This window comes from Caretta caretta, chromosome 16 (assembly GCF_965140235.1).
Source record: "Caretta caretta isolate rCarCar2 chromosome 16, rCarCar1.hap1, whole genome shotgun sequence".
NCBI lineage: Eukaryota > Metazoa > Chordata > Testudines > Cheloniidae > Caretta > Caretta caretta.
In genome coordinates, this window is record NC_134221.1 from 3,160,582 (window position 1) to 3,174,580 (window position 13,999).

At 44.3% G+C, this 13,999-nt stretch overlaps 1 protein-coding gene across 4 annotated transcripts in view; it reads left to right on the plus strand.

Annotated features, from left to right (window-relative positions):
- LOC125623448 (uncharacterized) overlaps nucleotides 1–13,554 on the plus strand; it is a 35,673-nt gene extending 22,119 nt beyond the window's left edge. For all 4 annotated transcript variants that reach the window (XM_075120625.1, XM_075120628.1, XM_075120627.1 and 1 more), the window contains 7 exons: nucleotides 687–783; nucleotides 1,520–1,644; nucleotides 2,309–2,492; nucleotides 4,406–4,481; nucleotides 10,278–10,435; nucleotides 11,625–11,748; nucleotides 12,797–13,554. In XM_075120625.1, the coding sequence (XP_074976726.1) occupies nucleotides 687–783; nucleotides 1,520–1,644; nucleotides 2,309–2,492; nucleotides 4,406–4,481; nucleotides 10,278–10,435; nucleotides 11,625–11,748; nucleotides 12,797–13,119 (1,087 nt within the window). In that variant the 3' untranslated portion in view covers nucleotides 13,120–13,554. The remainder of the gene's footprint in view (nucleotides 1–686; nucleotides 784–1,519; nucleotides 1,645–2,308; nucleotides 2,493–4,405; nucleotides 4,482–10,277; nucleotides 10,436–11,624; nucleotides 11,749–12,796) is intronic.
- Nucleotides 13,555–13,999: the final 445 nt, after the last annotated feature.

Genomic DNA, 13,999 nt, shown 5'->3' on the forward strand with positions numbered 1-13,999 from the left:
GAATTTGACTTCTGGTCAGTGGGCAGGTGTAGTTGAATACCACAAAATTAGCCCTTGTCTGTGCTATTTTAGGGAGTGTAAGAGTCTGGAATTCAAACCCAGACACCCCTCCTTTGTAGCACAAAATGTCACAACTAGGTATCTTATGTTCAGGCCTGATGCCAGTTAACCCTTTCAGACATATTTGTTGCTAGTTTTATTCTGTTGTCTCTCACTTTGGGACTGGGGAGAGAGGGAATCTTTCATTTCACTGTTGCAGCCATGAGAATCTTTGAATTCCCCCTTCTTTTGGGTCCCTATCCTTTAGGCTCTGCTTTTGGCTCCCAACCTTCTGGCCAAGGACAGCTGCATCAGACTTCCCTTAACACTGTTCTCTTCCCAGCTGACACCCTTTGAGACAGGAGCATTATTCTCCTGACCCCACATCCTGACTGTTAAGAGCGCCATCTGTAGCAGTCCCACCTCTAGCAGCATGGGACTGCTACAGGAAGAGAACTGGGAATCCAATACAGGAATCCTATAAAGGCACTGGTGAGCATTAGGGACTTTGGCTACTCTAATGTTGGTCTGGATCTAGCTTTATTACCTCTCAGGTCAGCTGGGAGTAGAAGTGTCTGGTAAAGGGTTATGACATGAGTATTTTACTTCTGTAATTAATTGGATTCCTTGTGCTTTTATTTGTTTAGACTAAAGCCTTTAAGAAGAGTATGTGTTAAAAACCTTGCTTCTGAAAATCTCTTTTCCCTCAAAGAACTGCAAAGCAAAGGAAGAGATCTTGACATTGTGAGCTTCTTGGAGGTTTGCTGGTGGACTAGCCTTGTGCCCAGCCAAGTGCTATACTGCAGGGATGACAAACAGACCACTGTAAAATGGGCAAATGCTTGTGCCTTCTGGGAGTGAGGAGGGCTAAGGACTTTGCTTTCAGGCATTGCACACACATGCCTCTGGGTATAGAATTCCCAGCTCATGGATGGGCAGAGAGTTGTGGAGGCAGGGTGCTCACTCAGCCCCAGTAAGAGAGGTATTGCTGCATGTCGCTCCACAGCAAATGACCAAGCCGCAGAATTGCCGCATTCCAAAGATGTCCCATCCTGCTGGGATGAAGACACGAACAGGGATAGGGCTAAAGGCAGGATAGTGGGGGGTGTAGGAAATCCCCACTAATACCTGTGCCTCATCAGCTCTCCTTACTGCACACAATGGTATTTAACAGGTAGCTTGTCTTTTTAAAAACACGCATTCAGCAATAGTTCCCTTTGGGGAGGCATTGTCTTCACTTAGTGGGACTTTCTAAATGTTTCTGGTGGGATCACATGTGCATTACACCATCCTCTTACCTGATGGGGGTAAATGCCTCCTCTATTGGTTTAGGATCAAAGGCTCATCCTCCTGGCTTCTCTCACTGGGAAACATTTGTCCTGGAGAGAGGTCAGGAAGGGGTTTTAGACATGCCAGGAGAAAGGGCACGGGGTGTTTTCCTCCTGGGTCTGTATTTCACTGTAACTATTCTGCCCCCCAGAAGAGAAAGAAGTCCAAGAAGGTCCCTTCAGGAGGCCAACCCTATCAGCTGCTTACAAACAGAAGCCAGAAAATTAAGTTGGTGACCAAAAAAATAAAATCAGTCCCAAGCCACAGAGGTGACAGGTAAGTCTTTTGAATTAGACCACAAAGCCAGCCCCCACACTCTAGCCCAGTGTGCTGCCATGCAGGCTGGCTGAGCTTCTGTCTCTTTCAGGCCACTGCTGTTGGGCCAGCCCAGATGCAGGCATTGCAGAGGTGACACTGCTCTGGGGGCGGGTCCACACTCCTGCACTAGCAGCCTCTACTGTTCCCTTTGGGGTCAGAAGCAGAGTTGCAGCACTCAGTTTCAATTCTCTGTGCACTGGGGGAGTTTACATGTGAAAATGCAAAAGGAGATTTACAGTAGCTTCCACTTGCATGGCATCCTGGAGGGCAGGAAGGCTGCAGGCTAAGGCTGGTTAAAGGGGGAACAATAGCAGCTTTTTAGGCTGGTTTCTCTGCCCCAGCTCCAAGATCTTTGTTTTCTCTTGGGTATGGCCAGCTCAGAGGAAGGCCAGCTAAAGAAGGGAAAGGACACATTAAGATGGTATATGCAATAGCAGAGGAGACCTCAAAGCTGCATAGGAAGGGTTGGTCAATCCCCCACCTCCTCAAATAGACATTTCTTTTATATGAGTCAGTGGCTTTAATTTAGTACTAATACATTTCCAGCTTTAGCAACTTCAGCTACAAACTTTCCCCTCTGAAATGATGCAATATTGACCCTTTTGCTTTGTTTTGTCTTTAGTTCTGCAGCCAAAGAAGGGAAACCAAAGGATAGTCCAATAAAAAATAGGTATTCTTCCCCCAGACACCTGCAGACTGCTACAATAGTAGAGCTGCAAGATCAGGGTGCCCTGCAGCTGGGGAACCGGAGAGTGGATGTGCCTGATGCTACAGAGAAGCACACATGTCCTTTGCTTGTGCAGAAGGTACCCAGTTTATACAAACTAGCCAATGCAATGAGAGCCTGACTGGCCTTAAGGCCAGTGTAGAACAGAAAGCTACAGTAGCTGGTTTTCAGGCTGAGCCCGTCTTTGCTAGCAAAATGAAAGACAATACATGTCTCTGGAATGCCCACTCCATCTCTAAAAGGCCTCTGCCATTCATGTCACTCTTCTGTAGGTCGCTGTCTCCAGCTCCTGGCTTGTCTGACATGGCCTTCTCTTACAGAGGCCTCTGCTTCTCCTCCATTCCTTGCCTTGGGTCAGACTGCTGGGATGCTGGGCTTCTCCTCTCCTGGTCTTCCTGCTTCCAACCTTTCCCACTCCCCCCTTCCCACTGTTTCTCCTCTTGAACAGCCCTGCATCTGACTCTCCCTCCACGCTGGTGTCATCTACTCACTGTCCTCAGCACCCACCTGCTCCTCGTCAGCCTGCCTCTTGGATTTCCACTCCTGGCTCACCTCACCGTCTCCCACACTCACTTATCCTCGATGACTTCAATTTCTATGCAGATGACCCAGCCGGCCACTTAGTTGCACATTTCCTCACCTCTGCATTTGGCCGCAGCCCTGGTTCATCTCTCCCACTCACCAAAAGGGCTGCTCACTTGACCTGGTCTTCAGCAAACACTGCTCTCTCTGCTGTGGTGTTCCCCCTCTCTGACCATCACCTGGTATCGCTCAGCATCGCCAGTTAGTTTCCTTTTCCCCCTGCCCATGCCCTGTCACTTGGCCTTTCAGTGACTGTCTCTGTGTTCCTACAGCATCTAGTACCGTAGGGTCCTGGTCCATGGCTAGGGTGCCTGGGTACTATAGTAATGACTATTTATTTATTTATTTAAAAGTGTTTCCTCCAGTATCTCAGTGTCTAAAAGTTCTTTACATGGGGGCAAAGCTGGACAGCTGGGGCATTGGCAGTTGGATAAGGAGCCTTCCTGTGGTCTCACTGACTCTTCAGCCTGGTTAGCTAAAGGGCAATGATGATGCTATTAATTTGATATTGATAATGTACAGACCATATGCTGTAAAGAGCTACAGCTCTGGGGAGGCACTACTGGGCGTTGAAATGGAAGAAAGGACAATTGGATTTTGAGACATAAAGCCGTTCCCAACAGCCCACTTTTGAAATCCAGCGTAACTGCCCATGGAAGAGGCCAGGGGGTTCCCTCTCTGTCGATGATCAGGTCCCATCTGGGCACTGCAGGGACTTGAATCATGGCTGTGATGTCACCCATTAGCTCATCACGGCATGGCTTGGATAATGCGTGTCCCCAGCTGTACTCTAATGGGAAAGGCTTCCCCAAGCCACCTGGTATTTATAGTTGTAGAACCCTTCGCAGCTTCCCCAGCATTTAGCGCCTAAGGGCTTGTCTACACTGAAAACACTGCAGTCATACCGCGGCGCATTTCAGGGACAACACGGACTGCACCAACTGGTGGGGTTCTCCCATCGGTGCAGGTACTCCACCTCCCTGAGAGGCGGTCGGTAGGTCCGGGGCAGCGTGGTTGGATTTGTCACATGCCTGAGCTGCATAGTTATAACAGGCTAATTTCCTAGTATAGACCAGGCCTTACAGCTTTCTTCCCAGCGTCCCCATACTACACCGTGCAGCTGCCCTGCTGGAGAGAGGCTGATATTGCCCCAAGCAATTTCAACAACTGTCAGAGCTTTAAAGCTACAAGCCTCCCTCTCCACTTTGACTTCTTTGCACTCTAACACACACACTTCCTATTCAAATAATAATGAGACAATAAACACTCCTGGCTGTGAAGACTGAAAGGGGCAGATGTGGGATGGGGAAGAGCATGTGTTGGGTAGGAGGCGTGAATAAACTGATTATTTATTTAAAATGCTGATTGAAGCTACCAGGTTAAACTGTGATATTTGGGCTGTTTCTTTAGATTCCAGTTGTGAGTTTGAAAGAACAAGGCCTGGAAAGAATCAGCAACAGTCCTTATCTGAGGAAAGCATTTGAAGGTGAAACTGGACTGGATGTTAAAACTAAAGCTTGCCTTTAAACCCTTCCAGGGTGCATTTTCCTACTGTAACGGGGTTCATTCACCATTGGTGGGGCCTCCTCCTTGCAGCTCTGGAATTAGTTCTCCACCAGTTTGACGCTTCCTTTGGTCAGTTCCTTGCCCTGTGGTCTCCCTATTTCTCTAGGACTCAGGATGCCCCTTCTTCATGACTCAGCCCTCTGGCCAGGTCACTATAGTTCTGCCCTTCTGGGGTATGAAAGACCCACTGGATCAGTGACCTGCTTGCCATTCCAGTCAGACTTCTGGTCCCAGGTCAGGCCCAGGGCTGCTTTCCCAGCAGTTGGTAAGGGAACCTGGGCTGGCCCACTTCTCTGGGTTCCAGTCCAGGAACTCTGTATCTGGCAACTATAGCTCCCAGATCCTGTTGCTATTTCCCTTTCAAGGGCAGATTCACCAGTACACAGCAACCAGAGTGCATTGGCAATCAAATTGGGTTTACAGGTGCCTTGTAACACCAATGCAGTGCACAGCCATTCAAATCTTCACCCTACTAGAAATATCACATGAAAGAGTGGTCTTTGGATTTCTTATTTAGTGTTTGGTTTCAGAGTAGCAGCCGTGTTAGTCTGTATTCGCAAAAAGAAAAGGAGTACTTGTGGCACCTTAGAGACTAACCAATTTATTTGAGCATGAGCTTTCGTGAGCTACAGCTCATGCTCAAATAAATTGGTTAGTCTCTAAGGTGCCACAAGTACTCCTTTTCTTATTTAGTGTTTGTCACACTGTCTGGAGTAGCTTGCAACGGTGAGTGCCAATCTTAGGTCAGATTTAACCCTAAAATCACACCACATCAGGTTTCTCCCAGTCCCAAGAGACCTGTCACTTACCCCAAATCAATTGGTACTCCAGATCTTACATCAAAGACAACACTGGCAGCCACTTCTATGGAAACTAATTAAACTAACTATAGGTTTGTTGGGTAAGAAAAAAGAATAAGTTATTGAGAGGTTAAAGCAGGTAAAATATAATAAACAGGTGAATCACAGTTTGTAACTCCAAATAGGGGCAGTGGTGTAATAAACTGCCAGTTTCCCAAAAGTCTTTCAGGGCTACCCAGATCTCTGTCTTCTCATTCAGTTATTCCTTCCTGTTAGAATCTAAACAGTCCAGAGATACATGCTCTTCCTTTGAGTTGGTTCTTATAGCTTCTTCTCCAGAAAACAACCTGATCAGTGTTTTTACTCGCACAATGGCCACTTGCTTTGCAATTAGCATTTCAAGTAGTTACAGTCCTTCATTAGCATTTCACAAGATTTCTTTAGTGAGTGATTTAGTTACAGGGTTATACACAAATGCAAATGTTTGTAATAGCAAACAAACAATCGGGTATTTCACTAGTTTTCATGAATTGAACATCTGAGTACATTCTCATACTATACACCCTTTAATCTAATTACAGGGATTTACATAATGTAAATGTAATTTCAGGGGTAAATGTAATGTAATAGCAGACATCCAGTTTCAGGTAAGTGAATACAATCCCATTAGTATCACTTTTGATCTCTATTAGTGTACGAACAAATTAGTTTGAGTATATACTAATTAGGGCTGTCAAGCAATTAAAAAAAATAATCAAGTGATTAAAAACGTTTGTGATTAATCGCACTGTCAGACAATGATAGCATACCATTTATTTAAATATTTTTGGATGTTTTCTACATTTTAAAATATATTGATTTCAATTGCAACACAGAACACAAAGTGAACAGTGCTCACTTTATATTTATTTTTGATTACTAATATTTGTGCTGTAAAAACCAAAAGAAATAGTATTTTTCAATTCACCTCATTCACGTACAGTAGTGCAATCTCTTTATCATGAAAGTTGAACTTACAAATGTAGAATTAGGTACAAAAAGTAACTGCATTCAAAAATAAAACAATGTAAAGCTTTAGAGCCTGCAAGTCCATTCAGTCCTACTTGTTCAGCCAGTCACTCAGACAAACAAGTTTGTTTACATTTTCAGGAGATAATGCTACCCTATTCTTGTTTACAATGTCACCTGAAAGTGAGAACAGACATTGGCATGATACTGTTATAGCTGGCTAGATGCGCTAAAGTTTCATATGTCCCTTCATGCTTCAACCACCATTCCAGAAGACATGCGTCCATGCTGATGATGGGTTCTGCTTGATAACAATCCAAAGCAGTGCAAATTGATGCATGTTCACTTTCATCATCTGAGTCAGATGCCCCCAGCAGAAGGCTGATTTTCTTTTTTTGGTGGTTCGGGTTCTGTAGTTTCCGCATTGGAGTGTTGCTCTTTTAAGACTTCTGAAAGCGTGCTCCACACCTTATCCCTCAGATTTTGGAAGGCACTTTAGATTCTTAAACCTTGGGTCAGGTGCTGTTGCTATCTTTAGAAATATCACATTGGTATCTTCTTTGCATTTTGTCAAATCTGCAGTGAAATCTGCACGAACATGTGCTGGGTCATCATCTTACACTGCTGTAACATGAAATATATGGCAGAATGTGGGTAAAACAGAACAGGAGACATACTATTCTCCCACAAGGAGTTCAGTCAAAATTTAATTAACACATTTTTTTAACAAGCGTCATGAGCATGGAAGCATGTCCTCTGGAATGGTGGCCGAAGCATGAAGGGGCATACGAATGTTTAGCATATCTAGTACATAAATACCTTGCAATGCTGACTACAAAAGTGCTATGCAAATGCCTGTTCTCACTTTCAGGTGATGCTGTAAATAAGAATCGGGCAGCATTATCTCCTGCAAATTGTAACCAAACTTCTTTTTCTCAGCGATTGGCTGAATAAGAAGTAGGACTGAGTAGACTTGTAGGTTCCAAAGTTTTACATTGTTTTGTTTTTGAGTGCAGTTATGTAAAAAAAAAAATAATCTACATTTGTAAGTTGCACTTTCAAAATAAAGACATTGCATTATGGTACTTGTATGAGGTAAATTGAAAAATATGATCTCTTTTGTTTATCATTTTACAGTGCAAATATTTGTAGTAAAAATAATATAAAGTGAGCACTGTACAGTTTGTATTCTGTGTTGTAATTTAAATCAGTATTTTTGAAAATGTAGAAAAACATCAAAAATATTTAATAAATGTCAATTGGTATTCTATTGTTTAACAATGTGATTAAAACTGCGATTAATCACAATCAATTTTTTGAATTAATCGCGTGAGTTAACTGCAATTAATCGCCACCCCTAATACTAATACACTTAACCCTTTGATGTTCACCCCCAAGCGAATTGACCTGTGACTCTGGCCTGAGCTAGTCTGCCAGCGTCAGTGTGTTCATGCATGAAAGCGTTTATAAACTTAAAAAAAAGACAGGTTTCAGAGTAGCAGCCATGTTAGTCTGTATTCGCAAAAAGAAAAGGAGGAGTTGTGGCACCTTAGAGACTAACAAATTTATTTGAGCATAAGTTTTCGTGAGCTACAGCTCACTTCATCGGATGCATTCAGTGGAAAATACAGTGGGGAGATTTATATACACAGAGAACATGAAACAATGGGTGTTACCATACACACTGTAACCAGAGTGATTAGGTAAGGTGAACTATTACCAGCAGGAGTGCGGGGGGGGAAAACCTCTGTAGTGATAATCAAGGTGGGCCATTTCCAGCAGTTGACAAAAACGTCTGAGGAACAGCTGGGGGGGGGGGGGGGGAATAAACATGGGGAAATTGTTTTACTTTGTGTAATGATCCAATTGAAGGACGACCCATCACTCTCACAGGTCTTGGGAGACAGGCCAGTCCTTGCTTACAGACAGCCCCCCAACCTGAAGCAAATACTCACCAGCAACCACACACCACACAACAGAACTACTAAACCCAGGAACCTATCCTTGCAACAAAGCCCGTTGCCAGCTGTGTCCACATATCTATTCAGGGGACACCATCATAGGGCCTAATCACATCAGCCACACTATCAGAGGCTCGTTCACCTGCACATCTACCAATGTGATTGATGTCATCATGTGCCAGCAATGCCCCTCTGCCATGTACATTGGCCAACTGGACAGTCTCTACTTAACAGAATAAATGGACACAAATCAGACGTCAAGAATTATAACATTCAAAAACCAGTTGGAGAACACTTCAATCTCTTTGGTCACTCGATTACAGACCTAAAAGTTGCAATTCTTCAACAAAAAAACTTCAAAAACAGACTCCAACGAGAGACTGCTGAATTAGAATTAATTTGCAAACTGGATACAGTTAACTGAGGCTTGAATAAAGACTGTGAGTGGATGGGTCATTACAAAAAGTAAAACTATATCCCCTTGTTTAGTCTCCCTTCCGCCCCCCCCCCTCCCCCCCGCTGTTCCTCAGACGTTTTTGTCAACTGCTGGAAATGGCCCACCTTGATTATCACTACAAAAGGTTCCTCCACTCCGACTCTCCTGCCCCCCCCCCCGCTCTCCTGCTAGAAATAGCTCACCTTACCTGATTACTCTCGTTACAGTGTGTATGGTAACACCCATTGTTTCATGTTCTCTGTGTATATAAATCTCCTCACTGCATTTTCCACTGAATGCATCCAGTGAAGTGAGCTGTAGCTCACGAAAGCTTGTGCCCAAATAAATTTGTTAGTCTCTAAGGTGCCACAAGCACTCCTTTTTTTAAAAAAAAGAAAGTTCCAAAACACATAATTATGTTAAAAGTGAGTTAAGGTTGAGAGTACTTTATCAGTAATTTAAGGGTGAAAAACAATACACAAATGCTATAATTATCCCAAAACCAAGAGTAACAAATCCAGCAATTTCAGAGTTATAGTTACACTTAAACATGTTAAGAGCTACAAATGCATTTAAGACACCCAAGTAACATGAATTCTGTCCTGTAGGGACACTATGATGGGGCAAAATGAAAATAATCTAACAAGTCTTTAAAATTCAGTGTCCCCTCATGCAGGATTAGAGACACTAAGATGCTTTCCTCATAATGGTATGGTAATTGTCTGGTGTCACTACAAGGTAGAGTACAGACTGGGTGCCTTAACTGTATTTCCAGATCTTAATATGTGTGGATTTTTTCAACGTAATCTTAACTCTCTCTATTACCTTGGTTTATTATGTGTGTTTGGGGATAATCACAGCAACAATTTGCCCTTAAATGACTGATATTTATTCTCTGTCTTAACTCGATTTTACCATAGATTTTTGTCTGGGCTCTTATGTCCTACAGCGATGGATGCTATAGAAACCCTTGAGAGATGCGTATACATTTTAGGGCTCAACCATAGCTGACAGACACCACTCTGAGTAAGTGGTGTGGATCTGCATTCCAGGAGCACTAGGAGGACTGTCCCTTCCAGGACACAGGCTGCTAGGCCCTTTCCAGGGATGCAGAACATACCTGCATGTTTGTCCCACTGCTGCTGGGTGATGTGGGGGGAGTAACAGAACCATGGCTGCATCTCCTGTCCATCCCCTTCATACTGGCTAGTGTACAGAGGGGTAGCAGGAGGGAGAAGTGCTTGTGCTTGGGGAGCATGGAGATTGCCATGGTGCTTGGCTGCTGTACAGGGGTGCAAGTGCTCTTGTGCTCTCCAGATGCATCTGCCGCAGGGCAGTGCCAGGGCATCTTCTAGCCCTTAACTCACAGGTCACCTTTGAGACTGTGCTGTATTCAGGCCTGTACACTTGTCTCTTTCTCTCCAGTTTTTCCAGGCTGAGAGCTCTGACAGGCCTGATGTTCAGATGGCTTTGTAGGAAGGTTAAGTTGTCTTCTCTGTACCCCACTGTAGGCTCCTTCGGTATGAAGAGCCACGAGACCAAACTAGACCAGCAACCGGGCTATGCTGAAGCAGGGCTAATTGTACTCACCACCCAGTCTCTGGAGTCCTGCACACTAGCGGGCACAGAGGAAGCCTCTGCAAACAAAAAACAACTGTCACAAAAACCAGTAAGTCTGAGTAAAGCAATGTCTAGCAACAGGCCAGAAAGACTAGGCTTCCCTGCCAGGAAAGGGACCCTGACACTATGCTTAACAACAGTCATCACCTCAGCCCCGCATCGGATGTGTCACAGATCCCTGCCTGTGTGCCTATCCTCTGCCAAGCAGCAGCAACTGCAAGAAAAGAACCAACAGTTCAAACCATCAACAAAAATCTCCCTTCCTGCTGTCTGGACTGGAGTCTTCTGAGCATGTTCACTATCTGCTCTCTTTGAGGTCCCAGGCCCCTCCTTAGGTTACATCCTCTCTGCTGGGATAAATGGCAGGATGACAAGGGTTAACTGACAAGCAAAGCCTCTTGTTTATCCCTTAAAATAGATACCAGTGCAGGGGCAGCATGTTTTTCTTTCCATTAACCAGCACAGAAGAGTTCTTCTCCAAGGGCCAATTGTATGACAGAGCCCAGACAACAGCTCTGTGGCTCCAGCATTCATCAGTACTCAGTCACAGACTTGAGGAGTATCACTGAGAAGGTCCAAAACCAGGCATGTGGATAGTCCATGCTCTCTGTGGCCTGTTAATCACATCATGCTGCACAAAGCAAGCTCCTGGCAGTGGGTGACCAAGGAGGTTTCATTTGTCTCTGTCTTGATCACTTGCATGCTCAGTAATTACACTATTGTAGAGATGCAAACGTTGGCATTATTCTAGCATCAGACTCCACCCGGTCACTTGTATTGATTGTGAAAGGGTCAGCACAGTGACTTTGCTGAGGGAGACCTGGGTTTTAGATCAGCCTTGACAGTCTCCAGAACACGAGTTTCCCTCAGCCTTGACACTTTCCTCCCAGTAAAGAACTTACATGCAAAAGCCTTCTTGATCTTAAAGAGTAGGATTAGTTTAAGCTACCCTAGGCGAGCTGGCTAGCTATAGGGATGCTCTGTGTGCAGTGACAAAAGGAAAATGAAGAATGTTATGGGGGGAAATGAAAACGGATTCTCCTTTTGATTGACATGATCTTCTGGCATCCTGCTTCACTGAGCCAATAGCCTATTACCATATACCCTGGCTGCTGTTGAGTGAGTGAGGAGCAGAAGTGTGCTCACCTGCTGAAACAAAATAATGTGCAGCTCTAGAGAATCTCCCCTTTTATTTGATATCCTCCTAACCCATCTGAATTGTCTGTGAACCTTTTTAGTCTGAAGAGCAGGAATCCCAGGAAGAGGAAGGCCCCAGGAAGCAACACATGGGACTTGGGAAAAGAAGGTCTTCGGGGATGTATGTGCTGTACAACAGCAGCACGGCAAGCCTGGTCCTTGAGGGTGAGTGATGAAAACATCTCCACTGTACTGTAATGACAGTGCATTAGACATTTCTTTGCAGTGTTGTTATGCATTAACCATGTCAGAATAGTGCGGGTGGGTGTGGGAGGGAAGGCACTTAAATACATGTGCCAAGGGTACTGTCCCATTGCTGATTAGCTGCATTCCATTTGGCTTTGTGAGAAGAGTGTTGTAGTTAGGATCATAAGAGTTGCCACAGCATCTCAGACTGTTAGGCCACCTAGTCTGGTATCTGCCTGTGGAAATGGCCATGCTGGATGCACCAGAGGGAAGTGAAGCAGTGTATTTCTATACAGTCAGAACACAGCTTATGCATCAAAGCACATTTGTTCTTAACACACACAAAACTCTTATGAATAACCAATTATTTGCAAACTCACTCCAGAGAATGCAGAGAAACCCCTATTTAAGAGACCACTCAGAGGACTGAAAATAGGGGACACCGAAGGGAGGTTGCTCTCTGAATGAAGGTGGTTAAGGCTTGCTCTTTAAAATCTGAGGTGACTATCATAGGAGATTACTCCGTTTTTACCTATCTGATACCCAGCATTATCCTGTTGGTTATCACAATGTTCAAAATAGAAACATGTCATTTCAAAAATAAATGACTTGAAATACAAATATTTAAACAAATTTTTAATGTCTAAAAGGTCAGCTGTAGCTGGTGGGCACCAGATACAGGTGGAATAACAATGTAATGTTTATTCTATTGAATGGCCATTGGGAGTGGAAGAGACAGCAGCAGAGAGACATGGAATTGGAGTTGGGAGACGTCACCATAGGATAATAGACTGTTCTATCACATGGGGCCAAACCCACCAGTCCTGACTCAAGCAAAACACCTGTTGAATTCAACGAGCATTTTGCCTGAAGAAGGGACTGCGAGATTTGTCCCATGGTGTTTTGTTTTGGCATTCATCCCTCAGAGATGTGTTCCTGGGTCCTGTTTGTCAGAGCCCAGAGGAAAAAGACAAAAGACAGAGCAATACTAGAGGTGGTATGTCCTCATCTCTCCTTCTCTGCTCAGGTGTTGAAGACAATGGGTACCTGCTGCCAAGGCCAGGAGCACAGCATGAAATGTCCTGCAAGTGCCTAGCAAGCAGGAAGGAAGCAGCACAGGCACTGGGCTATCTTCAGGGAGGGAGCAGCCCGCTGCAGCCAAGCCCAGCTGCTCTAACACCAGACAATGATAAACATGAAGATGACTCTTACCCTCCTCCCCCTCCCCCTTCTCCTTCTCCTTTCCCATTGAGGGACAATGACAAGCCTTCCCCAGATGTAGAATCCCCTCTCTTCAGAGAGGACAGCGCTCTAAGGGCATCCAGTGAACAAGGCCACTGTCTTGATTAACCCTTCATTAGATAATTGCAGTGGGAACTTGACCCTGTAATGTGTGGTGATTGTAAGTGAATGTGCAGGTTAAGGAACAGTTTGATTGAGTTCAGGCACTCTCCTTGGGTGCCTGCTCTTGCCATAGACAGCTGCATCAAGAGACCAAGAAGGAGGGTGAGTGAGGTAACTTGCCTGCTCTAGGGACCTTTGAATGTACAGGACAGCGTGAATGCTCTGTGCTTTGTAATTAAAACCACAGCTTTCCATCCTCCTCCCTGGGTGTCTATCTATCCTGGCTAGTCTCTCCAGAAGAGGGGCCAATTTGTGGGAGGGAAAAGGAGTTCCCCCCACCCAGCTCTGCTTTGCTGCACTTCCCTGCAGCTCCTGTAACCTTATACATATATGTTCCCAATGAAATAGTTAAACAAAAGAATAAAACCAAACTGAATTCTTTACAGTTCCAGCCTCCAGGGTGGTTCCAGATCATCTAATTTAGTGGATGACTGTCAATAACACGATGAGTGATACAATTAAAAAGTTTATTTAATAGGAAATAGTTAAGCAAACAGGTATTATGCTATAACCTACACTGAACTGATACTTAGTCTAACATGAAATGATATATTTAGGGGTGATCAGTCCCTAAATGAGAAGTGTGGGTATAAAACGTTCTCTAACAGTACCTTGATGGTGCAGCTTGATGGCTGCATGTAATCTAAAGTTAGCCTGCTACCCTTTTTATAATCAATTATAATTATGCCCCTTAATTAACATTAAACCCATCTGTTACCATATCTATATTTCCACAACCATAATTAAATATTTTCTACTTTCTCATTGGCTATTCAACATTAAACATTCTCCTAGTTAACATTTACATAAATGCCATGTCAATAAC